General features: G+C 57.7%; 2 protein-coding genes across 2 annotated transcripts in view; both read right to left on the bottom strand.

The window, feature by feature from the left end:
* HNRNPUL1 (heterogeneous nuclear ribonucleoprotein U like 1) overlaps positions 1-20,052 on the bottom strand; it is a gene marked incomplete at its 3' end in the record, with an annotated part of 50,385 nt that extends 30,333 nt beyond the window's left edge. The window contains exons 1-5 of the mRNA XM_059837627.1: positions 20,047-20,052; positions 19,905-19,959; positions 19,510-19,631; positions 18,648-18,747; positions 15,034-15,146 (exon numbers count right to left, since the gene is read on the bottom strand). Of these exons, the coding sequence (XP_059693610.1) occupies positions 15,034-15,146; positions 18,648-18,747; positions 19,510-19,631; positions 19,905-19,959; positions 20,047-20,052 (396 nt within the window). The remainder of the gene's footprint in view (positions 1-15,033; positions 15,147-18,647; positions 18,748-19,509; positions 19,632-19,904; positions 19,960-20,046) is intronic.
* A 192-nt stretch (positions 20,053-20,244) lies between these two features.
* Positions 20,245-23,068, bottom strand: LOC132322881 (heterogeneous nuclear ribonucleoprotein U-like protein 1; the record flags this gene model as incomplete). Its single annotated transcript, XM_059837626.1, has 3 exons — positions 20,245-20,387; positions 20,479-20,550; positions 22,879-23,068. Coding segments are annotated over 3 exons (405 nt in total), but the record flags the coding sequence as incomplete, so codon positions are not given.
* Positions 23,069-23,586: the final 518 nt, after the last annotated feature.

The raw sequence follows: 23,586 nt of genomic DNA, 5'->3' as shown, positions 1-23,586 counted from the left end.
TATGGTCACTCTGGTGTCACTCTGCGGTCACTCTATGGTCACTCTATGGTCACTCTATGGTCACTCTGCGGTCACTCTGCGGTCACTCTGTGGTCACTCTGGTCACGCTGCGGTCACTCTATGGTCACTCTATGGTCACTCTATTGTCACTCTGCGGTCACTCTATGGTCACTCTGCGGTCACTCTGCGGTCACTCTATGGTCACTCTGTGGTCACTCTGGTCACTCTGCGGTCACTCTATGGTCACTCTATTGTCACTCTATGGTCACTCTATGGTCACTCTGCGGTCTCTCTGCGGTCACTCTATGGTCACTCTATGGTCACTCTATGGTCACTCTATGGTCACTCTGCGGTCACTCTGTGGTCACTCTATGGTCACTCTGCGGTCACTCTGCGGTCACTCTGGTGTCACTCTGCGGTCACTCTATGGTCACTCTGTGGTCACTCTGCGGTCACTCTGTGGTCACTCTGGTCACTCTGCGGTCACTCTATGGTCACTCTATAGTCACTCTATGGTCACTCTATGGTCACTCTGCGGTCACTCTGCGGTCACTCTGGTCACTCTACGGTCACTCTGTGGTCACTCTAGGGTCACTCTATGGTCACTCTGCGGTCACTCTGCGGTCACTCTATGGTCACTCTGCGGTCACTCTATGGTCACTCTGCGGTCACTCTGCGGTCACTCTGCGGTCACTCTGTGGTCACTCTGGTCACTCTGCGGTCACTCTATGGTCACTCTATGGTCACTCTATGGTCACTCTGCGGTCACGCTGCGGTCACTCTATGGTCACTCTATGGTCACTCTGTGGTCACTCTGAGGTCACTCTGCGGTCACTCTGCGGTCACTCTGATCACTCTGCTGTCACTCTCTGGTCACTCTATGGTCACTCTATGGTCACTCGGCGGTCACTCTCTGGTCACTCTGCGGTCACTCTATGGTCACTCTGGTCACTCTATGGTCACTCTGCGGTCACTCTGAGGTCAGTCTATGGTCACTCTGCGGTCACTCTGCGGTCACTCTGAGGTCACTCTATGGTCACTCTGCGGTCACTCTATGGTCACTCTATGGTCACTCTGCGGTCACTCTATGGTCACTCTGGTCACTCTGCGGTCACTCTATGGTCACTCTGCGGTCACTCTGCGGTCACTCTATGGTCACTCTGCGGTCACTCTGTGGTCACTCGGCGGTCACTCTGGTCACTCTCTGGTCACTCTATGGTCACTCTCTGGTCACTCTGCGGTCACTCTGCGGTCACTCTGAGGTCACTCTATGGTCACTCTGTGGTCACTCTATGGTCACTCTGCGGTCACTCTGCGGTCACTCTGCGGTCACTCTGCGGGCACTCTGCGGTCACTCTATGGTCACTCTGAGGTCACTCTGCGGTCACTCTGGTCACTCTACGGTCACTCTATGGTCACTCTGTGGTCACTCTGCGGTCACTCTGCGGTCACTCTGCGGTCACTCTGCGGTCACTCTATGGTCACTCTGCGGTCACTCTGCGGTCACTCTATGGTCACTCTATGGTCACTCTGGTCACTCTGTGGTCACTCTGCGGTCACTCTATGGTCACTCTATGGTCACTCTATGGTCACTCTATGGTCACTCTGCGGTCACTTTGAGGTCACTCTATGGTCACTCTGTGGTCACTCTGTGGTCACTCTGCGGTCACTCTGGTCACTCTGCGGTCACTCTATGGTCACTCTATGGTCACTCTGCGGTCACTCTGCGGTCACTCTGCGGTCACTCTGAGGTCACTCTGCGGTCACTCTGGTCACTCTACGGTCACTCTGTGGTCACTCTGTGGTCACTCTATGGTCACTCTGCGGTCACTCTGCGGTCACTCTATGGTCACTCTGTGGTCACTCTATGGTCACTCTGCGGTCACTCTGCGGTCACTCTGCGGTCACTCTGTGGTCACTCTATGGTCACTCTGCGGTCACTCTATGGTCACTCTGCGGTCACTCTATGGTCACTCTGCGGTCACTCTGCGGTCACTCTATGGTCACTCTATGGTCACTCTGGTCACTCTGTGGTCACTCTGCGGTCACTCTATGGTCACTCTGTGGTCACTCTGTGGTCACTCTGCGGTCACTCTGGTCACTCTGCGGTCACTCTATGGTCACTCTGCGGTCACTCTGCGGTCACTCTGCGGTCACTCTGCGGTCACTCTATGGTCACTCTATGGTCACTCTGCGGTCACTCTATGGTCACTCTATGGTCACTCTATGGTCACTCTGCGGTCACTCTGCGGTCACTCTATGGTCACTCTGCGGTCACTCTGCGGTCACTCTATGGTCACTCTCTGGTCACTCTCTGGTCACTCTATGGTCACTCTGCGGTCACTCTGCGGTCACTCTGTGGTCACTCTGCGGTCACTCTGAGGTCACTCTATGGTCACTCTGTGGTCACTCTGCGGTCACTCTATGGTCACTCTATGGTCACTCTGCGGTAACTCTGCGGTCACTCTGGTCACTCTATGGTCACTCTGGTGTCACTCTGCGGTCACTCTGAGGTCAGTCTATGGTCACTCTGCGGTCACTCTATGGTCACTCTGCGGTCACTCTGCGGTCACTCTGGTCACTCTGCGGTCACTCTATGGTCACTCTGCGGTCACTCTGCGGTCACTCTATGGTCACTCTGCGGTCACTCTGTGGTCACTCGGCGGTCACTCTGGTCACTCTATGGTCACTCTATGGTCACTCTGCGGTCACTCTGCGGTCACTCTGAGGTCACTCTATGGTCACTCTATGGTCACTCTGCGGTCACTCTGCGGTCACTCTGCGGTCACTCTGCGGGCACTCTGCGGTCACTCTATGGTCACTCTATGGTCACTCTGGTCACTCTGTGGTCACTCTGCGGTCACTCTATGGTCACTCTATGGTCACTCTATGGTCACTCTATGGTCACTCTGCGGTCACTCTATGGTCACTCTGCGGTCACTCTGAGGTCACTCTATGGTCACTCTGTGGTCACTCTGTGGTCACTCTGCGGTCACTCTATGGTCACTCTGCGGTCACTCTGCGGTCACTCTGCGGTCACTCTGCGGTCACTCTATGGTCACTCTGCGGTCACTCTGCGGTCACTCTGCGGTCACTCTGCGGTCACTCTATGGTCACTCTATGGTCACTCTGCGGTCACTCTATGGTCACTCTATGGTCACTCTATGGTCACTCTGCGGTCACTCTGCGGTCACTCTATGGTCACTCTGCGGTCACTCTGCGGTCACTCTATGGTCACTCTATGGTCACTCTCTGGTCACTCTCTGGTCACTCTATGGTCACTCTGCGGTCACTCTGCGGTCACTCTGCGGTCACTCTATGGTCACTCTGCGGTCACTCTGCGGTCACTCTGAGGTCACTCTATGGTCACTCTGTGGTCACTCTGCGGTCACTCTATGGTCACTCTATGGTCACTCTGCGGTCACTCTGTGGTCACTCTGCGGTCACTCTGTGGTCACTCTATGGTCACTCTGTGGTCACTCTATGGTCACTCTATGGTCACTCTATGGTCACTCTGGTCACTCTATGGTCACTCTGCGGTCACTCTGCGGTCACTCTGCGGTCACTCTGAGGTCACTCTATGGTCACTCTGTGGTCACTCTGCGGTCACTCTATGGTCACTCTATGGTCACTCTGCTGTCACTCTATGGTCACTCTATGGTCACTCTGGTCACTCTATGGTCACTCTGCGGTCTCTCTGCGGTCACTCTGTGGTCACTCTGCTGTCACTCTGTGGTCACTCTGGTCACTCTATGGTCACTCTATGGTCACTCTGCGGTCACTCTGCGGTCACTCTGCGGTCACTCTGAGGTCACTCTGCGGTCACTCTGGTCACTCTACGGTCACTCTGTGGTCACTCTATGGTCACTCTATGGTCACTCTGCGGTCACTCTGCGGTCACTCTATGGTCACTCTGCAGTCACTCTATGGTCACTCTGCGGTCACTCTGCGGTCACTCTATGGTCACTCTGCGGTCACTCTATGGTCACTCTGCGGTCACTCTGCGGTCACTCTGCGGTCACTCTATGGTCACTCTGGTCACTCTGTGGTCACTCTGCGGTCACTCTATGGTCACTCTATGGTCACTCTGCGGTCACTCTGGTCACTCTGCGGTCACTCTATGGTCACTCTGCGGTCACTCTGCGGTCACTCTGTGGTCACTCTATGGTCACTCTGCGGTCACTCTATGGTCACTCTATGGTCACTCTATGGTCACTCTGCGGTCACTCTGCGGTCACTCTATGGTCACTCTGCGGTCACTCTATGGTCACTCTATGGTCACTCTGCGGTCACTCTATGGTCACTCTATGGTCACTCCCTGGTCACTCTCTGGTCACTCTGTGGTCACTCTGCGGTCACTCTGAGGTCACTCTATGGTCACTCTGCGGTCACTCTGCGGTCACTCTATGGTCACTCTGCGGTCACTCTGCGGTCACTCTATGGTCACTCTGCGGTCACTCTATGGTCACTCTGCGGTCACTCTGCGGTCACTCTGCGGTCACTCTATGGTCACTCTATGGTCACTCTGCGGTCACTCTGCGGTCACTCTACGGTCACTCTGCGGTCACTCTGCGGTCACTCTGCGGTCACTCTGTGGTCACTCTGCGGTCACTCTATGGTCACTATGCGGTCACTCTATGGTCACTCTATGGTCACTCTATGGTCACTCTGCGGTCACTCTATGGTCACTCTATGGTCACTCTATGGTCACTCTGCGGTCACTCTGCGGTCACTCTGTGGTCACTCTGTGGTCACTCTATGGTCACTCTATGGTCACTCTGCGGTCACTCTATGGTCACTCTATGGTCACTCTGCGGTCACTCTATGGTCACTCTATGGTCACTCTGTGGTCACTCTACGGTCACTCTGTGGTCACTCTGCGGGCACTCTGCGGTCACTCTGCGGTCACTCTATGGTCACTCTGCTGTCACTCTGTGGTCACTCTGGTCACTCTATGGTCACTCTGGTCACTCTGCGGTCACTCTGTGGTCACTCTATGGTCACTCTGCGGTCACTCTGCGGTCACTCTATGGTCACTCTATGGTCACTCTGCGGTCACTCTATGGTCACTCTGCGGTCACTCTGCGGTCACTCTGCGGTCACTCTGCGGTCACTCTGCGGTCACTCTGCAGTCACTCTGCGGTCACTCTGCGGTCACTCTGTGGTCACTCTGTGGTCACTCTGCGGTCACTCTATGGTCACTCTGCGGTCACTCTATGGTCACTCTGCGGTCAGTCTGCGGTCACTCTGTGGTCACTCTATGGTCACTCTGCGGTCACTCTGCGGTCACTCTGCGGTCACTCTATGGTCACTCTGTGGTCACTCTGCGGTCACTCTATGGTCACTCTGCGGTCACTCTGCTGTCACTCTGCGGTCACTCTGCGGTCACTCTGCTGTCACTCTGTGGTCACTCTGCGGTCACTCTGCGGTCACTCTGCGGTCACTCTATGGTCACTCTGCGGTCACTCTGTGGTCACTCTATGGTCACTCTGCGGTCACTCTGGTCACTCTACGGTCACTCTGTGGTCACTCTGTGGTCACTCTATGGTCACTCTATGGTCACTCTGCGGTCACTCTATGGTCACTCTGCGGTCACTCTATGGTCACTCTATGGTCACTCTGCGGTCACTCTATGGTCACTCTATGGTCACTCTGTGGTCACTCTACGGTCACTCTGTGGTCACTCTGCGGGCACTCTGCGGTCACTCTGCGGTCACTCTATGGTCACTCTGCTGTCACTCTGTGGTCACTCTGGTCACTCTATGGTCTCTCTGCGGTCACTCTGCGGTCACTCTGCGGTCACTCTGCGGTCACTCTGCGGTCACTGTGCGGTCACTCTGCGGTCACTCTGCGGTCACTCTGCGGTCACTCTGTGGTCACTCTGTGGTCACTCTGTGGTCACTCTATGGTCACTCTGCGGTCACTCTGCGGTCACTCTGCGGTCTCTCTGCGGTCACTCTGGTCACTCTGTGGTCACTCTCTGGTCACTCTATGGTCACTCTATGGTCACTCTGGTCACTCTGTGGTCACTCTGCGGTCACTCTATGGTCACTCTGCGGTCTCTCTGCGGTCACTCTGTGGTCACTCTGCGGTCACTCTGCTGTCACTCTGCGGTCACTCTGCTGTCACTCTGCGGTCACTCTGCGGTCACTCTGAGGTCACTCTGCGGTCACTCTGCGGTCACTCTGCGGTCACTCTGTGGTCACTCTATGGTCACTCTATGGTCACTCTATGGTCACTCTGCGGTCACTCTGCGGTCACTCTATGGTCACTCTGGTGTCACTCTGCGGTCACTCTATGGTCACTCTGCGGTCACTCTGTGGTCACTCTGCGGTCACTGTGCGGTCACTCTGCGGTCACTCTGGTCACTCTACGGTCACTCTGTGGTCACTCTGTGGTCACTCTATGGTCACTCTGCGGTCACTCTGCTGTCACTCTATGGTCACTCTGCGGTCACTCTGTGGTCACTCTGCGGTCACTCTATGGTCACTCTATGGTCACTCTGCGGTCACTCTACGGTCACTCTGTGGTCACTCTGTGGTCACTCTGCGGTCACTCTGCGGTCACTCTGTGGTCACTCTGCGGTCACTCTATGGTCACTCTGCTGTCACTCTGCGGTCACTCTGCGGTCACTCTGCTGTCACTCTGCGGTCACTCTGCGGTCACTCTGCGGTCACTCTGCTGTCACTCTGCGGTCACTCTGCGGTCACTCTGAGGTCACTCTGCGGTCACTCTACGGTCACTCTACGGTCACTCTGTGGTCACTCTGTGGTCACTCTATGGTCACTCTATGGTCACTCTGCGGTCACTCTGCGGTCACTCTATGGTCACTCTGTGGTCACTCTGTGGTCACTCAATGGTCACTCTGCGGTCACTCTGGTCACTCTGCGGTCACTCTATGGTCACTCTATGGTCACTCTATGGTCACTCTGCGGTCACTCTGCGGTCACTCTGCGGTCACTCTGGTCACTCTACGGTCACTCTGTGGTCACTCTGTGGTCACTCTATGGTCACTCTATGGTCACTCTATGGTCACTCTATGGTCACTCTGCGGTCACTCTATGGTCACTCTATGGTCACTCTGCGGGCACTCTGCGGTCACTCTGCGGTCACTCTATGGTCACTCTGCTGTCACTCTGTGGTCACTCTGGTCACTCTATGGTCACTCTGCGGTCTCTCTGCGGTCACTCTGCTGTCACTCTGTGGTCACTCTGGTCACTCTATGGTCACTCTGCGGTCACTCTATGGTCACTCTGTGGTCACTCTGCGGTCACTCTGCGGTCACTGTGCGGTCACTCTGCGGTCACTCTGTGGTCACTCTGTGGTCACTCTATGGTCACTCTGTGGTCACTCTATGGTCACTCTGGTGTCACTCTGCGGTCACTCTATGGTCACTCTGCGGTCACTCTGCGGTCACTCTGCGGTCACTGTGCGGTCACTCTGCGGTCACTCTGGTCACTCTACGGTCACTCTGTGGTCACTCTGTGGTCACTCTATGGTCACTCTGCGGTCACTCTGCTGTCACTCTATGGTCACTCTGCGGTCACTCTGTGGTCACTCTGCGGTCACTCTATGGTCACTCTATGGTCACTCTGCGGTCACTCTACGGTCACTCTGTGGTCACTCTGTGGTCACTCTGCGGTCACTCTGCGGTCACTCTGCGGTCACTCTATGGTCACTCTGTGGTCACTCTGTGGTCACTCTGTGGTCACTCTGCGGTCACTCTACGGTCACTCTCCGGTCACTCTGCGGTCACTCTATGGTCACTCTATGGTCACTCTGCGGTCACTCTGCGGTCACTCTGCGGTAACTCTATGGTCACTCTGTGGTCACTCTATGGTCACTCTGCGGTCACTCTATGGTCACTCTATGGTCACTCTGCGGTCACTCTGCGGTCACTCTGGTCACTCTATGGTCACACTCTATGGTCACTCTGCGGTCACTCTATGGTCACTCTATGGTCACTCTGCGGTCACTCTGCGGTCACTCTGGTCACTCTATGGTCACACTCTATGGTCACTCTGCGGTCACTCTATGGTCACTCTATGGTCACTCTGTGGTCACTCTGCGGTCACTCTGCGGTCACTCGATGGTCACTCTATGGTCACTCTATGGTCACTCTGGTCACTCTGCGGTCACTCTATGGTCACTCTATGGTCACTCTATGGTCACTCTATGGTCACTCTGCGGTCACTCTGAGGTCACTCTATGGTCACTCTGTGGTCACTCTGTGGTCACTCTGCGGTCACTCTGGTCACTCTGCGGTCACTCTATGGTCACTCTGCGGTCACTCTGCGGTCACTCTGCGGTCACTCTATGGTCACTCTATGGTCACTCTATGGTCACTCTGCGGTCACTCTATGGTCACTCTATGGTCACTCTATGGTCACTCTGCGGTCACTCTGCGGTCACTCTATGGTCACTCTGCGGTCACTCTGCGGTCACTCTATGGTCACTCTATGGTCACTCTGCGGTCACTCTGCGGTCACTCTGGTCACTCTATGGTCACTCTGGTGTCACTCTGCGGTCACTCTGAGGTCAGTCTATGGTCACTCTGCGGTCACTCTATGGTCACTCTATGGTCACTCTATGGTCACTCTGCGGTCACTCTATGGTCACTCTGGTCACTCTGCGGTCACTCTATGGTCACTCTGCGGTCACTCTGCGGTCACTCTATGGTCACTCTGCGGTCACTCTGTGGTCACTCGGCGGTCACTCTGGTCACTCTCTGGTCACTCTATGGTCACTCTCTGGTCACTCTGCGGTCACTCTGCGGTCACTCTGAGGTCACTCTATGGTCACTCTATGGTCACTCTGCGGTCACTCTGCGGTCACTCTGCGGTCACTCTGCGGTCACTCTGCGGTCACTCTATGGTCACTCTGCGGTCACTCTGCGGTCACTCTATGGTCACTCGATGGTCACTCTGGTCACTCTGTGGTCACTCTGCGGTCACTCTATGGTCACTCTATGGTCACTCTATGGTCACTCTATGGTCACTCTGCGGTCACTCTGAGGTCACTCTATGGTCACTCTGTGGTCACTCTGTGGTCACTCTGCGGTCACTCTGGTCACTCTGCGGTCACTCTATGGTCACTCTGCGGTCACTCTATGGTCACTCTGCGGTCACTCTGCGGTCACTCTGCGGTCACTCTGCGGTCACTCTATGGTCACTCTATGGTCACTCTATGGTCACTCTGCGGTCACTCTATGGTCACTCTATGGTCACTCTGCGGTCACTCTGCGGTCACTCTGCGGTCACTCTATGGTCACTCTGCGGTCACTCTGTGGTCACTCTGTGGTCACTCTGCGGTCACTCTATGGTCACTCTGAGGTCACTCTATGGTCACTCTGTGGTCACTCTGCGGTCACTCTATGGTCACTCTATGGTCACTCTGCGGTCACTCTGTGGTCACTCTGCGGTCACTCTGTGGTCACTCTATGGTCACTCTGTGGTCACTCTATGGTCACTCTATGGTCACTCTATGGTCACTCTGGTCACTCTATGGTCACTCTGCGGTCACTCTGTGGTCACTCTATGGTCACTCTGTGGTCACTCTATGGTCACTCTATGGTCACTCTATGGTCACTCTGCGGTCACTCTGCGGTCACTCTGCGGTCACTCTGCGGTCACTCGATGGTCACTCTATGGTCACTCTATGGTCACTCTGCTGTCACTCTATGGTCACTCTATGGTCACTCTGGTCACTCTGTGGTCACTCTGCGGTCACTCTGTGTTCACTCTGCGGTCTCTCTGCGGTCACTCTGTGGTCACTCTGCTGTCACTCTGTGGTCACTCTGGTCACTCTATGGTCACTCTATGGTCACTCTGCGGTCACTCTGCGGTCACTCTGCGGTCACTCTGAGGTCACTCTGCGGTCACTCTGGTCACTCTACGGTCACTCTGTGGTCACTCTGTGGTCACTCTATGGTCACTCTGCGGTCACTCTGCGGTCACTCTATGGTCACTCTGTGGTCACTCTATGGTCACTCTATGGTCACTCTGCGGTCACTCTGCGGTCACTCTATGGTCACTCTGCGGTCACTCTATGGTCACTCTGCGGTCACTCTGCGGTCACTCTATGGTCACTCTGCGGTCACTCTATGGTCACTCTGCGGTCACTCTGCGGTCACTCTGCGGTCACTCTATGGTCACTCTGGTCACTCTGTGGTCACTCTGCGGTCACTCTATGGTCACTCTATGGTCACTCTGCGGTCACTCTGGTCACTCTGCGGTCACTCTATGGTCACTCTGCGGTCACTCTGCGGTCACTCTGTGGTCACTCTATGGTCACTCTGCGGTCACTCTATGGTCACTCTATGGTCACTCTGCGGTCACTCTGCGGTCACTCTATGGTCACTCTGCGGTCACTCTATGGTCACTCTATGGTCACTCTATGGTCACTCTGCGGTCACTCTATGGTCACTCTATGGTCACTCTGTGGTCACTCTCTGGTCACTCTGTGGTCACTCTGCGGTCACTCTGCGGTCACTCTGAGGTCACTCTATCGTCACTCTGCGGTCACTCTGCGGTCACTCTATGGTCACTCTGCGGTCACTCTGCGGTCACTCTATGGTCACTCTGCGGTCACTCTATGGTCACTCTGCGGTCACTCTGCGGTCACTCTGTGATCACTCTATGGTCACTCTATGGTCAATCTGCGGTCACTCTGCGGTCACTCTACGGTCACTCTGCGGTCACTCTGCGGTCACTCTGCGGTCACTCTGTGGTCACTCTGCGGTCACTCTATGGTCACTATGCGGTCACTCTATGGTCACTCTATGGTCACTCTATGGTCACTCTGCGGTCACTCTATGGTCACTCTATGGTCACTCTATGGTCACTCTGCGGTCACTCTGCGGTCACACTGTGGTCACTCTGTGGTCACTCTATGGTCACTCTATGGTCACTCTGCGGTCTCTCTGCGGTCACTCTATGGTCACTCTATGGTCACTCTGTGGTCACTCTACGGTCACTCTGTGGTCACTCTGCGGGCACTCTGCGGTCACTCTGCGGTCACTCTATGGTCACTCTGCTGTCACTCTGTGGTCACTCTGGTCACTCTATGGTCACTCTGGTCACTCTGCGGTCACTCTGTGGTCACTCTATGGTCACTCTGCGGTCACTCTGCGGTCACTCTATGGTCACTCTATGGTCACTCTGCGGTCACTCTATGGTCACTCTGCGGTCACTCTGCGGTCACTCTATGGTCACTCTATGGTCACTCTGCGGTCACTCTATGGTCACTCTATGGTCACTCTGCGGTCACTCTATGGTCACTCTGCGGTCACTCTGCGGTCACTCTGCAGTCACTCTGCGGTCACTCTGCGGTCACTCTGTGGTCACTCTGTGGTCACTCTGCGGTCACTCTATGGTCACTCTGCGGTCACTCTATGGTCACTCTATGGTCACTCTATGGTCACTCTGCGGTCAGTCTGCGGTCACTCTGCGGTCACTCTATGGTCACTCTATGGTCACTCTGCGGTCACTCTATGGTCACTCTGCGGTCACTCTGCTGTCACTCTGCGGTCACTCTGCGGTCACTCTGCTGTCACTCTGTGGTCACTCTGCGGTCACTCTGCGGTCACTCTGCGGTCACTCTATGGTCACTCTGCGGTCACTCTGTGGTCACTCTATGGTCACTCTGCGGTCACTCTGGTCACTCTACGGTCACTCTGTGGTCACTCTGTGGTCACTCTATGGTCACTCTATGGTCACACTGCGGTCACTCTATGGTCACTCTATGGTCACTCTGCGGTCACTCTATGGTCACTCTGTGGTCACTCTACGGTCACTCTGTGGTCACTCTGCGGGCACTCTGCGGTCACTCTGCGGTCACTCTATGGTCACTCTGCTGTCACTCTGTGGTCACTCTGGTCACTCTATGGTCACTCTGCGGTTACTCTGCGGTCACTCTGCGGTCACTCTGCGGTCACTCTGCGGTCACTCTGCGGTCACTGTGCGGTCACTCTGCGGTCACTGTGCGGTCACTCTGCGGTCACTGTGCGGTCACTCTGTGGTCACTCTGCTGTCACTCTGTGGTCACTCTATGGTCACTCTGCGGTCACTCTGTGGTCACTCTGCGGTCTCTCTGCGGTCACTCTGGTCACTCTGTGGTCACTCTATGGTCACTCTATGGTCACTCTATGGTCACTCTGGTCACTCTGTGGTCACTCTGCGGTCACTCTATGGTCACTCTGCGGTCTCTCTGCGGTCACTCTGTGGTCACTCTGCGGTCACTCTGCTGTCACTCTGCGGTCACTCTGCTGTCACTCTGCGGTCACTCTGCGGTCACTCTGAGGTCACTCTGAGGTCACTCTGCGGTCACTCTGGTCACTCTACGGTCACTCTGTGGTCACTCTGTGGTCACTCTATGGTCACTCTGCGGTCACTCTGCGGTCACTCTATGGTCACTCTGTGGTCACTCTGCGGTCACTCTATGGTCACTCTGCGGTCACTCTGCGGTCACTCTGCTGTCACTCTGCGGTCACTCTGCGGTCACTCTGCGGTCACTCTGCGGTCACTCTGGTCACTCTACGGTCACTCTGTGGTCACTCTGTGGTCACTCTATGGTCACTCTATGGTCACTCTATGGTCACTCTATGGTCACTCTGCGGTCACTCTATGGTCACTCTATGGTCACTCTGTGGTCACTCTGCGGGCACTCTGCGGTCACTCTGCGGTCACTCTATGGTCACTCTGCTGTCACTCTGTGGTCACTCTGGTCACTCTATGGTCACTCTGCGGTCTCTCTGCGGTCACTCTGCTGTCACTCTGTGGTCACTCTGGTCACTCTATGGTCACTCTGCGGTCACTCTATGGTCACTCTGTGGTCACTCTGCGGTCACTCTGCGGTCACTGTGCGGTCACTCTGCGGTCACTCTGTGGTCACTCTGTGGTCACTCTATGGTCACTCTGTGGTCACTCTATGGTCACTCTGGTGTCACTCTGCGGTCACTCTATGGTCACTCTGCGGTCACTCTGCGGTCACTCTGCGGTCACTCTGCGGTCACTCTGGTCACTCTACGGTCACTCTGTGGTCACTCTGTGGTCACTCTATGGTCACTCTGCGGTCACTCTGCTGTCACTCTATGGTCACTCTGCGGTCACTCTGTGGTCACTCTGCGGTCACTCTGCTGTCACTCTATGGTCACTCTGCGGTCACTCTGCGGTCACTCTATGGTCACTCTATGGTCACTCTGCGGTCACTCTACGGTCACTCTGTGGTCACTCTGTGGTCACTCTGCGGTCACTCTGCGGTCACTCTATGGTCACTCTGTGGTCACTCTGTGGTCACTCTGTGGTCACTCTGCGGTCACTCTACGGTCACTCTACGGTCACTCTGTGGTCACTCTATGGTCACTCTATGGTCACTCTGCGGTCACTCTGCGGTCACTCTGCGGTCACTCTATGGTCACTCTGTGGTCACTCTATGGTCACTCTGCGGTCACTCTATGGTCACTCTATGGTCACTCTGCGGTCACTCTACGGTCACTCTGTGGTCACTCTGTGGTCACTCTGTGGTCACTCTGTGGTCACTCTGAGGTCACTCTATGGTCACTCTGCGGTCACTCTATGGTCACTCTGTGGTCACTCTGAGGTCACTCTGCGGTCACTCTGCGGTCACTCTGCGGTCACTCTGGTCACTCTATGGTCACACTCTATGGTCACTCTGCGGTCACTCTATGGTCACTCTGTGGTCACTCTGTGGTCACTCTGCGGTCACTCTGCGGTCACTCGATGGTCTCTCTATGGTCACTCTATGGTCACTCTGCGGTCACTCTGTGGTCACTCTGTGGTCACTCTGTGGTCACTCTGTGGTCACTCTGAGGTCACTCTATGGTCACTCTGTGGTCACTCTGCGGTCACTCTGCGGTCACTCTGCGGTCACTCTGGTCACTCTATGGTCACACTCTATGGTCACTCTGCGGTCACTCTGCGGTCACTCTGGTGTCACTCTATGGTCACTCTATGGTCACTCTGCGGTCACTCTGCGGTCACTCTGGTGTCACTCTATGGTCACTCTGCGGTCACTCTGCGGTCACTCTGCGGTCACTCTGCGGTCACTCTGCGGTCACTCGATGGTCACTCTATGGTCACTCTGTGGTCACCCTCTGTCCACCCAGCTGCTGTCTCCAGGTGCTGCTAGGTGTGCCCAGGTGCATCTGTGACCCCTCCCAGGTGCCCCAGGTGTGCCCAGGTTTCCCCAGGTGTGCCTGTAACCCCTCCCAGGTGTTCCTGTGACCCCTCCCAGGTGTGTCTGTGACCCCCCAGGTGTGCCCAGGTGTGTCTGTGACCCCTCCCAGGTGTTCCTGTAAACCCTCCCAGGTGTGCCCAGGTGTGCCTGTAACCCCTCCCAGGTGTGTCTGTAACCCCCCCCCAGGTGTGTCTGTGACCCCCCAGGTGTGTCTGTGACCCCCCAGGTGTGCCCAGGTGCCCCCAGCTGTGCCCAGGTGTGCCTGTGACCCCTCCCACGTGCCCCCAGGTGTGCCCAGATGCTCTCTCTCACTGCCAGGCAGCCAATGACGTCGCTCTGGGTGGCCCAGGTGTGCCCGGGACCCCTCCCAGGTGTGTCTGTGACCCCCCAGGTGTACCCAGGTGTGCCCAGGTGTGCCTGTAACCCCTCCCAGGTGTGCCCAGGTGTGCCCAGGTGTACCAAGGTGTATCTGTAACCCCTCCCAGGTGTGCGCAGGTGTGCCTGTAACCCCTCCCAGGTGTGCCCAGGTGTGCCCAGGTGTGCCCGTGACCCCTCCCAGGTGTGCCTGTGACCCCTCCAAGGTGCCCCCAGGTGTGCCTGTGACCCCTCCCAGGTGTGCCCAGGTGTGTCTGTAACCCCTCCCAGGTGTGCCCAGGTGTGCGCAGGTGTGTCTGTAACCCCTCCCAGGTGTGCCCAGGTGTGCCTGTGACCCCTCCCAGGTGTGCCCAGGTGTGCCTGTGACCCCTCCCAGGTGTGCCCAGGTGTGCCCAGGTGTGCCTGTGACCCCTCCCAGGTTTGCCCAGGTGTGCCCAGGTGTGCCCAGGTGCCCTCTCTCACCGCCAGGCAGCCGATGACGTCGCTCTCTCCGAAGGTGGCTCCGTAGCTCTGGAACTTTCCGTCGGTGGATTTGCGGCCGGTGCCGCCGTAGCCGTAGGAGAAGGGCTCCTCCCCTGGGGGGGAATCCGGACCCGAGATTCCCAAAAATCCCAAAATCCACAGCCAACATTCCCAAAAAAATCCCAATCCAGACCCAAAATTCCCAAAAAATCCCAATCCACACCCAACATTCCCAACAATTCTCAATCCAGACCCAACATTCCCAACAATTCCCAAAATCCACACCCGAAATTCCCAAAAAATCCCAATCCACACCCAACATTCCCAACAATTCCCAATCCACACCCAACATTCCCAACCCACACCCAACATTCCCAACAATTCCCAATCCACACCCAACATTCCCAACAATTCCCAATCCACACCCAACATTCCCAATCCACACCCAACATTCCCAAAACTTCTCAATCCACACCTAAAATTCCCAACAATTCCCAATCCACACCCAACATTCCCAACAATTCCCCATCCACACCCAACATTCCCAACAATTCCCAGTCCACACCCAAAATTCCCAACCCACACCCAACATTCCCAACAATTCCCAATCCAGAGCCAGAATTCCCAACAATTCCGGCCAAAAATTCCACAAAAATTCCCGGGAGGGAGTCCAAAATTCCCAAAAATTCCTGAAAATTCTGGTCAAAATTTCCCAAAAATTCAGGCCCAAAAATGCCACAAAAAATTCCCAAAAGTTCCCAGCAGGGAGCTCAAAATTCCCAAAAATTCAGGCCCAAAATTCACAAAAATTCCAGCCAAAAATTCCCAGTAGGGAGCCCAAAATCCAAAAAAAATTCCAGACAAAATTCCCCAAAATTCCCAATCCAGACCCAAAATTCCCTCGGGGAACCCAAAATTCCAGGGGGGAAGGAGACCTTGGGGACACTGGGGACATTTGGGGACATTGGGGACACTGGGGACACTGGGGACATTGGGGACATTGGGGACATTGGGGACAGTGCCACTCACCCAGCTGGGTGCTGCAGGAGTCCAGGGACATTGGGGACAGTGGGGACATTGGGGACATTGGGGACAGTGCCACTCACCCAGCTGGGTGCTGCAGGAGTCCAGGGACATTGGGGACATTGGGGACACTGGGGACATTGGGGACACTGGGGACAGTGCCACTCACCCAGCTGGGTGCTGCAGGAGTCCAGGGACATTCGGGGACATTTGGGGACATTGGGGACACTGGGGACAGTGCCACTCACCCAGCTGGGTGCTGCAGGAGTCCAGGGACATTGGGGACATTTGGGGACATTGGGGACACTGGGGACATTGGGGACATTGGGGACACTGGGGACATTGTTGACAGTGCCACTCACCCAGCTGGGTGCTGCAGGAGTCCAGGGACATTGGGGACATTGGGGACATTGGGGACAGTGCCACTCACCCAGCTGGGTGCTGCAGGAGTCCAGGGACATTGGGGACATTTGGGGACATTGGGGACACTGGGGACACTGGGGACAGTGCCACTCACCCAGCTGGGTGCTGCAGGAGTCCAGGGACATTGGGGACATTGGGGACACTGGGGACATTGGGGACATTTGGGGACATTGGGGACAGTGCCACTCACCCAGCTGGGTGCTGCAGGAGTCCAGGGACATTGGGGACACTGGGGACATTGGGGACATTGGGGACATTGGGAACAGTGCCACTCACCCAGCTGGGTGCTGCAGGAGTCCAGGGACATTGGGGACAGTGGGGACATTGGGGACATTGGGGACAGTGCCACTCACCCAGCTGGGTGCTGCAGGAGTCCAGGGACATTGGGGACACTGGGGACATTGGGGACATTGGGGACAGTGCCACTCACCCAGCTGGGTGCTGCAGGAGTCCAGGGACATTGGGGACAGTGGGGACATTGGGGACATTGGGGACAGTGCCACTCACCCAGCTGGGTGCTGCAGGAGTCCAGGGACATTGGGGACATTGGGGACATTGGGGACATTGGGGACACTGGGGACATTGGGGACACTGGGGACAGTGCCACTCACCCAGCTGGGTGCTGCAGGAGTCCAGGGACATTCGGGGACATTTGGGGACATTGGGGACACTGGGGACAGTGCCACTCACCCAGCTGGGTGCTGCAGGAGTCCAGGGACATTGGGGACATTGGGGACATTGGGGACATTGGGGACACTGGGGACAGTGCCACTCACCCAGCTGGGTGCTGCAGGAGTCCAGGGACATTGGGGACACTGGGGACATTGGGGACACTGGGGACAGTGCCACTCACCCAGCTGGGTGCTGCAGGAGTCCAGGGACATTGGGGACATTGGGGACATTGGGGACAGTGCCACTCACCCAGCTGGGTGCTGCAGGAGTCCAGGGACATTGGGGACACTGGGGACATTGGGGACAGTGCCACTCACCCAGCTGGGTGCTGCAGGAGTCCAGGGACATTGGGGACATTTGGGGACATTGGGGACACTGGGGACATTGGGGACAGTGCCACTCACCCAGCTGGGTGCTGCAGGAGTCCAGGGACATTGGGGACATTGGGGACATTGGGGACACTGGGGACAGTGCCACTCACCCAGCTGGGTGCTGCAGGAGTCCAGGGACATTGGGGACATTGGGGACATTGGGGACATTGGGGACAGTGGGGACAGTGCCACTCACCCAGCTGGGTGCTGCAGGAGTCCAGGGACATTGGGGACATTGGGGACATTGGGGACATTGGGGACATTGGGGGACAGTGGGGACAGTGCCACTCACCCAGCTGGGTGCTGCAGGAGTCCAGGGACATTGGGGACATTGGAGACATTGGGGACATTGGGGACAGTGGGGACAGTGCCACTCACCAGCTGGGTGCTGCAGGAGTCCAGGGACATTGGGGACATTGGGGACATTGGGGACATTGGGGACAGTGGGGACAGTGCCACTCACCCAGCTGGGTGCTGCAGGAGTCCAGGGACATTGGGGACATTGGGGACATTGGGGACATTGGGGACAGTGGGGACAGTGCCACTCACCCAGCTGGGTGCTGCAGGAGTCCAGGGACATTGGGGACATTGGGGACATTGGGGACAGTGCCACTCACACAGCTGGGTGCTGCAGGAGTCCAGGGACAGTGGGGACATTGGGGACAGTGCCACTCACCCAGCTGGGTGCTGCAGGAGTCCAGGGACATTGGGGACACTGGGGACACTGGGGACAGTGCCACTCACCCAGCTGGGTGCTGCAGGAGTCCAGGGACATTGGGGACATTTGGGGACAATTGGGGACACTGGGGACAGTGCCACTCACCCAGCTGGGTGCTGCAGGAGTCCAGGGACATTGGGGGACAGTGGGGACATTGGGGACATTGGGGACAGTGCCACTCACCCAGCTGGGTGCTGCAGGAGTCCAGGGACATTGGGGACATTGGGGACACTGGGGACAGTGCCACTCACCCAGCTGGGTGCTGCAGGAGTCCAGGGACATTGGGGACATTTGGGGACATTGGGGACACTGGGGACAGTGCCACTCACCCAGCTGGGTGCTGCAGGAGTCCAGGGACATTGGGGACATTTGGGGACATTGGGGACACTGGGGACAGTGCCACTCACCCAGCTGGGTGCTGCAGGAGTCCAGGGACCAGCCCACTCTCACCACGTGCGGGTCGGGCTCTGAGGACGGCAGGTGCTGCACCGAGATCTCCTCCAGCACCTGGGGACATTTGGGGACATTTAGGGACATCGGGGTGGCAATGTCACCAGGAGCTGGCACTGGGACACAGCGCTGGGCACTGGCACACGGATCTGGCATTGCCACCAGCACCTGTCACAGTCACCAGGTCCTGTCCCTGTCACCTGTCAGAGTCACCTGTCAGAGTCACTGTCACCTGTCAGTGCCACCAGGTCCTGTCACTGTCACTGAGTTCTGTCACTGTCACCTGTTGCAAGCGCACGTTACTGTCACCTGTCACTGTCACCTGTCACAAGCACCTGTTACTGTCACCTGTCACTGTCACCTGTCACAAGCGCCCGTTACTGTCACCAGCACCTGTCACTGTCACCACATCCTGTCACTGTCACCTGTCACAGTCACCAGGTCCTGTCACTGTCACCTGTCAGAGTCCACCTGTCAGTCTCACCAGGTCCTGTCACCATCACCCAGCACCAGGACATGTCCCTGTCCCCATGTCCCTGTCCCTGTCCCCATGTCCCTGTCCCCATGTCCCTGTCCCCGTCCCCATGTCACTGTCCCCATGTCCCTGTCCCCGTGTCCCTCACCTTCATCTCGTAGCAGACCCGGCCCTGCCTCACGCCGTAGGTGGCCCTGGCCCCTGACCAGAGGTAGGCGAAGCCCTCGATGGTCAGCGGGTACCCGCTGTACCTGTCCCTGTCCCCATGTCCCTGTCCCTGTCCCCATGTCCCTGTCACTGTCCCCGTGTCCCTGTCCCCGTGTCCCTGTCCCCGTGTCCCTCACCTTCATCTCGTAGCAGACCCGGCCCTGCCTCACGCCGTAGGTGGCCCTGGCCCCAGACCAGAGGTAGGCGAAGCCCTCGATGGTCAGCGGGTACCCGCTGTACCTGTCCCTGTCCCATGTCCCTGTCCCCATGTCCCTGTCCCCGTGTCCTGTCCCCCGTTGGTCCCTGTCCCCGTGTCCCTGTCCCTGTCCCCATGTCCCTGTCCCCATGTCCATGTCCCTGTGCCCATGTCCCTGTCCCTGTCCCTGTCCCCATGTCCCTGTCCCCGTGTCCCCATGTCCCTGTCCCTGTCCCCATGTCCCTGTCCCTGTCCCTGTCCCCGTGTCCCTGTCCCCATGTCCCTGTCCCTGTCCCCATGTCCCCTGTCCCATGTCCCTGTCCCCGTGTCCCTCACCTTCATCTCGTAGCAGACCCGGCCCTGCCTCACGCCGTAGTGGTGGCCCTGGCCCCTGACCAGAGGTAGGCGAAGCCCTCGATGGTCAGCGGGTACCCGCTGTACCTGTCCTGTCCCCATGTCCCTGTCCCGTGTCCCTCACCTTCATCTCGTAGCAGACCCGGCCCTGCCTCACGCCGTAGGTGGCCCTGGCCCCAGACCAGAGGTAGGCGAAGCCCTCGATGGTCAGTGGGTACCCGCTGTACCTGTCCCTGTCCCCATGTCCCTGTCCCCATGTCCCTGTCCCTGTCCCTGTCCCTGTCCCCATGTCCCTGTCCCCATGTCCCTGTCCCCGGTCCCTCACCTTCATCTCGTAGCAGACCCGGCCCTGCCTCACGCCGTAGGTGGCCCTGGCCCCTGACCAGAGGTAGGCGAAGCCCTCGATGGTCAGCGGGTACCCGCTGTACCTGTCCCGGGCCACCTTGAAGTGCAGGTCACAGTTGTCTGTGGGGACACAAAGGGACCTCGGTGGCACTCAGCTGACGCCGGGGAGGTGGCACTCGGTGGCACTCGGTGGCACTGGAGGGGCACTCACAGGTGTCCACGGCCACCAGGGAGTCGTCGAAGTCCTCTCCTCCTCCTCGGCCGGCGGCTGTGGGAGCGGGCCCTGGACAGGGGGACACAGAGTTGGGGACAGGAGCTGGGGACAGGGCTGGGGACACGGCGGGGACACAGAGCTGGGGACATGGAGTTGGGGACAGGGCTGGGGACACGGAGCTGGGGACACGGAGTTGGGGGACACGGAGCTGGGGACACGGAGCTGGGGACAGGGACAGGGTTGGGGACAGGGATTTGGGGACACGGAGCTGGGGACAGAGACAGGGTTGGGGACAGGGACAGGGTTGGGGACAGGGACAGGGTTGGGGACAGGGAGTTGGGGACAGGGAGTTGGGGACAGGGAGTTGGGACACGGCGGGGACACGGAGTTGGGGACAAAGACAGGGTTGGGGACACGGAGTTGGGGACACGGAGTTGGGGACAGAGACAGGGTTGGGGACAGGGATTTGGGGACACGGAGCTGGGGACAGAGGGTTGGGGACAGGGACAGGGTTGGGGACAGGGAGTTGGGGACACGGAGTTGGGGACAGGGAGTTGGGGACAGGGGACCTGGTTTCAGGACAGAGGACAAGGTTGGGTACAAGGATTTGGGACAGGGGACCTGGTCTGGGGACAGGAACACAAATTTGGGACAGGGGACCCGGTTTGGGGTCAGGGATCAGAAATCGGGGTCAGGAACACAAATTTGGGGTCCGGGACCAACCAGAATTTGGGAGGGGGGGGTCAGAACCCCAAATTGGGGGGTCCCAACTCCAAATCAGGGGGGTCCCAAATCGGGGGGCAGAGGCCTGAACTGGGGGGGTCAGAACCCAAATTGGGGTGGTCCCAGGGCCAAATCTGGGGGTGGGTCCCAGGGCCAAATCTGGGGGTGGGGTCCCAGGGCCAAATTTAGGAGGGGTCTCAATATCAAATTGGGGGATCCCAATTCCAAATTTGGGGGATCCCAATTCCAAATTTGGAGGGGTCTCAATATCAAATTTGGGGGGTCCCAATGCCAAATTTGGGGGGGTCCCAATTCCAAATTTGGGACCCCCCCAAATTAGGAGGGTTCTGACTCCAAATCAGGGGAGTCCCAACCCAAAATCGGGGGGGTCCCAATGCCAAATTTGGGGGGTGTTGGGGGTCCCAATGCCAAATTTTGGGGGGTCCCGATGCCTAATTTATGGGGGGGAACATCCCAATGCTAAATTTAGGGGGGAGGGTCCCAATGCCTAATTTAGGTGGGGGTCCCAATGCCTAATTTAGGGGGGAGGGGGGTCTCAATGCCAAAATTAGGGGGGGGGGTCCCAATGCCTAATTTGGGGGGGGTCCCAATGCCTAATTTAGGGGGAGGGTCCCAATGCCGAATTTAGGGGGGGAGGGCCCCAATACTAAATTTAGGGGGGGGGGGTCTCAATGCCGAATTTAGGAGGGTCCAACGCCGAATTTAGGGGGGGAGGGCCCCAATACTAAATTTAGGGGGGGGGGTCTCAATGCCGAATTTAGGAGGGTCCCAATGCTGAATTTAGGGGGGGAGGGTCCCAATACTAAATTTAGGGGTGGGGAGTCTCAATGCCGAATTTAGGAGGGGTCCCAATGCCTAATTCGGGGGGGGTCCCAATGCTGAATTTAGGGGGGAGGGTCCCAATACTAAATTTAGGGGGGGGGGTCTCAATGCCTAATTGAGAGGGGGTCTCAATGCCTAATTTAGGGGGGGGGTCCCAATGCTGAATTTAGGGGGGGGTCCCAATGCTGAATTTAGGGGGGGGGAGGGTCCCAATACTAAATTTAGGGGGGGGGGTCTCAATGCTAATTTGGGGGGGGGTCCTCAATGCTAATTTGGGGGGGGGTCCCAATGCCTAATTTGGGGGGGGGTTCCCAATGCCTAATTTGGGGGGGGGTCCCAATGCCTAATTTGGGGGGGGGGTCCCAATGCTGAATTTAGGGGGGGAGGGTCCCAATACTAAATTTAGGGGGTGGGGGGTCTCAATGCCGAATTTAGGAGGGTCCCAATGCCTAATTTAGGGGGGGGGGTCCCAATGCTAATTTGGGGGGGAGGGTCCCAATGCTGAATTTAGGGGGGGGGTCCCAATGCCTAATTTAGGGGGGGAGGGTCCAATGCCTAATTTAGGGGGGAGGGTCCCAATGCCTAATTTAGGGGGGGAGGGTCCCAATGCCTAATTTAGGGGGGACGGTCCCATTGCCTAATTTAGGGGGGTGGGGGAAGGAGGGTCCAGGCCCCCCCCCATTGGTACCTGGGAGGTTAAATTTGGCGGGGGGGGGTCAGAACCCCAAACCTGGGGGTGCCAACCCAAATCAGGGTGGGGGGAAGGAGGGTCCAGCCCCCCCCCCATTGGTACCTGGGAGGTTAAATTTGGGGGGGGGGGGTCTCCCTCACCTTTTCTCCTGGCGGTGCTCGTAGTAGCCCCTCCCCCGCGGCTCCTCGAATGGACGCTTCCGGCTGGGGGGGGCGGCGGGGGGTCGGGACCCCCCCCAAAAGTGCCCCCACCCCCCCCGGGGGGGGGGGCCGGCGTAAGGGGAGGGGGCGTGAAAGGCGGGGGGGGGCACGGAGTAATTAGGGGGGGGCGCTGTAATGAGGAGGGGGTAGGGCGCTGTAGTTGGGGGGGAGGGGCGCTGTAATTGGGGGGAGGGGTGTGGTAGTTTGGGGGGGGAGGGGCGCTGTAATTTGGGGGGGGGCGCAGTAATTGGGCGCGGCGGGGGTTAGCCGAGGGTGGGGGAGGGGGGGCTCGTAGCCCTCCGGAGGAGGGGGGAGGGGCGGGGGGAAGGTGGGGGGGAGGGGGGGGGAGGCCGTAAGGGGGCGTGGGGAAAGGGGGGGGGGGTAGGGGGGGCAGGGAGTAATTTGGGGGGGGGGCTGGGGCGGGGGGGAGCTCGTCCGGCTTTGAGTTCAGCTCTGTGGGAGGGGGAGGGGAGAGACAACATGGAGACCCCTCCCCAAATACAACCGGAGGACCCACAGAGACCCCTCCCCCAAACCCACCCAGAGACCCCCCCAGGAACTCCCCCAAACACAACCAGAGACCCCCACCCAACCATGAGACCCCCCAGAGATCCCCCAGGAACCCCTAAAACACACCCCAGCGACCCA

The sequence above is a fragment of the Haemorhous mexicanus genome, unplaced genomic scaffold (assembly GCF_027477595.1).
Source record: "Haemorhous mexicanus isolate bHaeMex1 unplaced genomic scaffold, bHaeMex1.pri scaffold_185_ctg1, whole genome shotgun sequence".
In the NCBI taxonomy this organism is placed as follows: domain Eukaryota; kingdom Metazoa; phylum Chordata; class Aves; order Passeriformes; family Fringillidae; genus Haemorhous; species Haemorhous mexicanus.
Note: the sequence above shows the minus strand (reverse complement) of the source record. Positions and strands in the feature narration are given on the sequence as shown.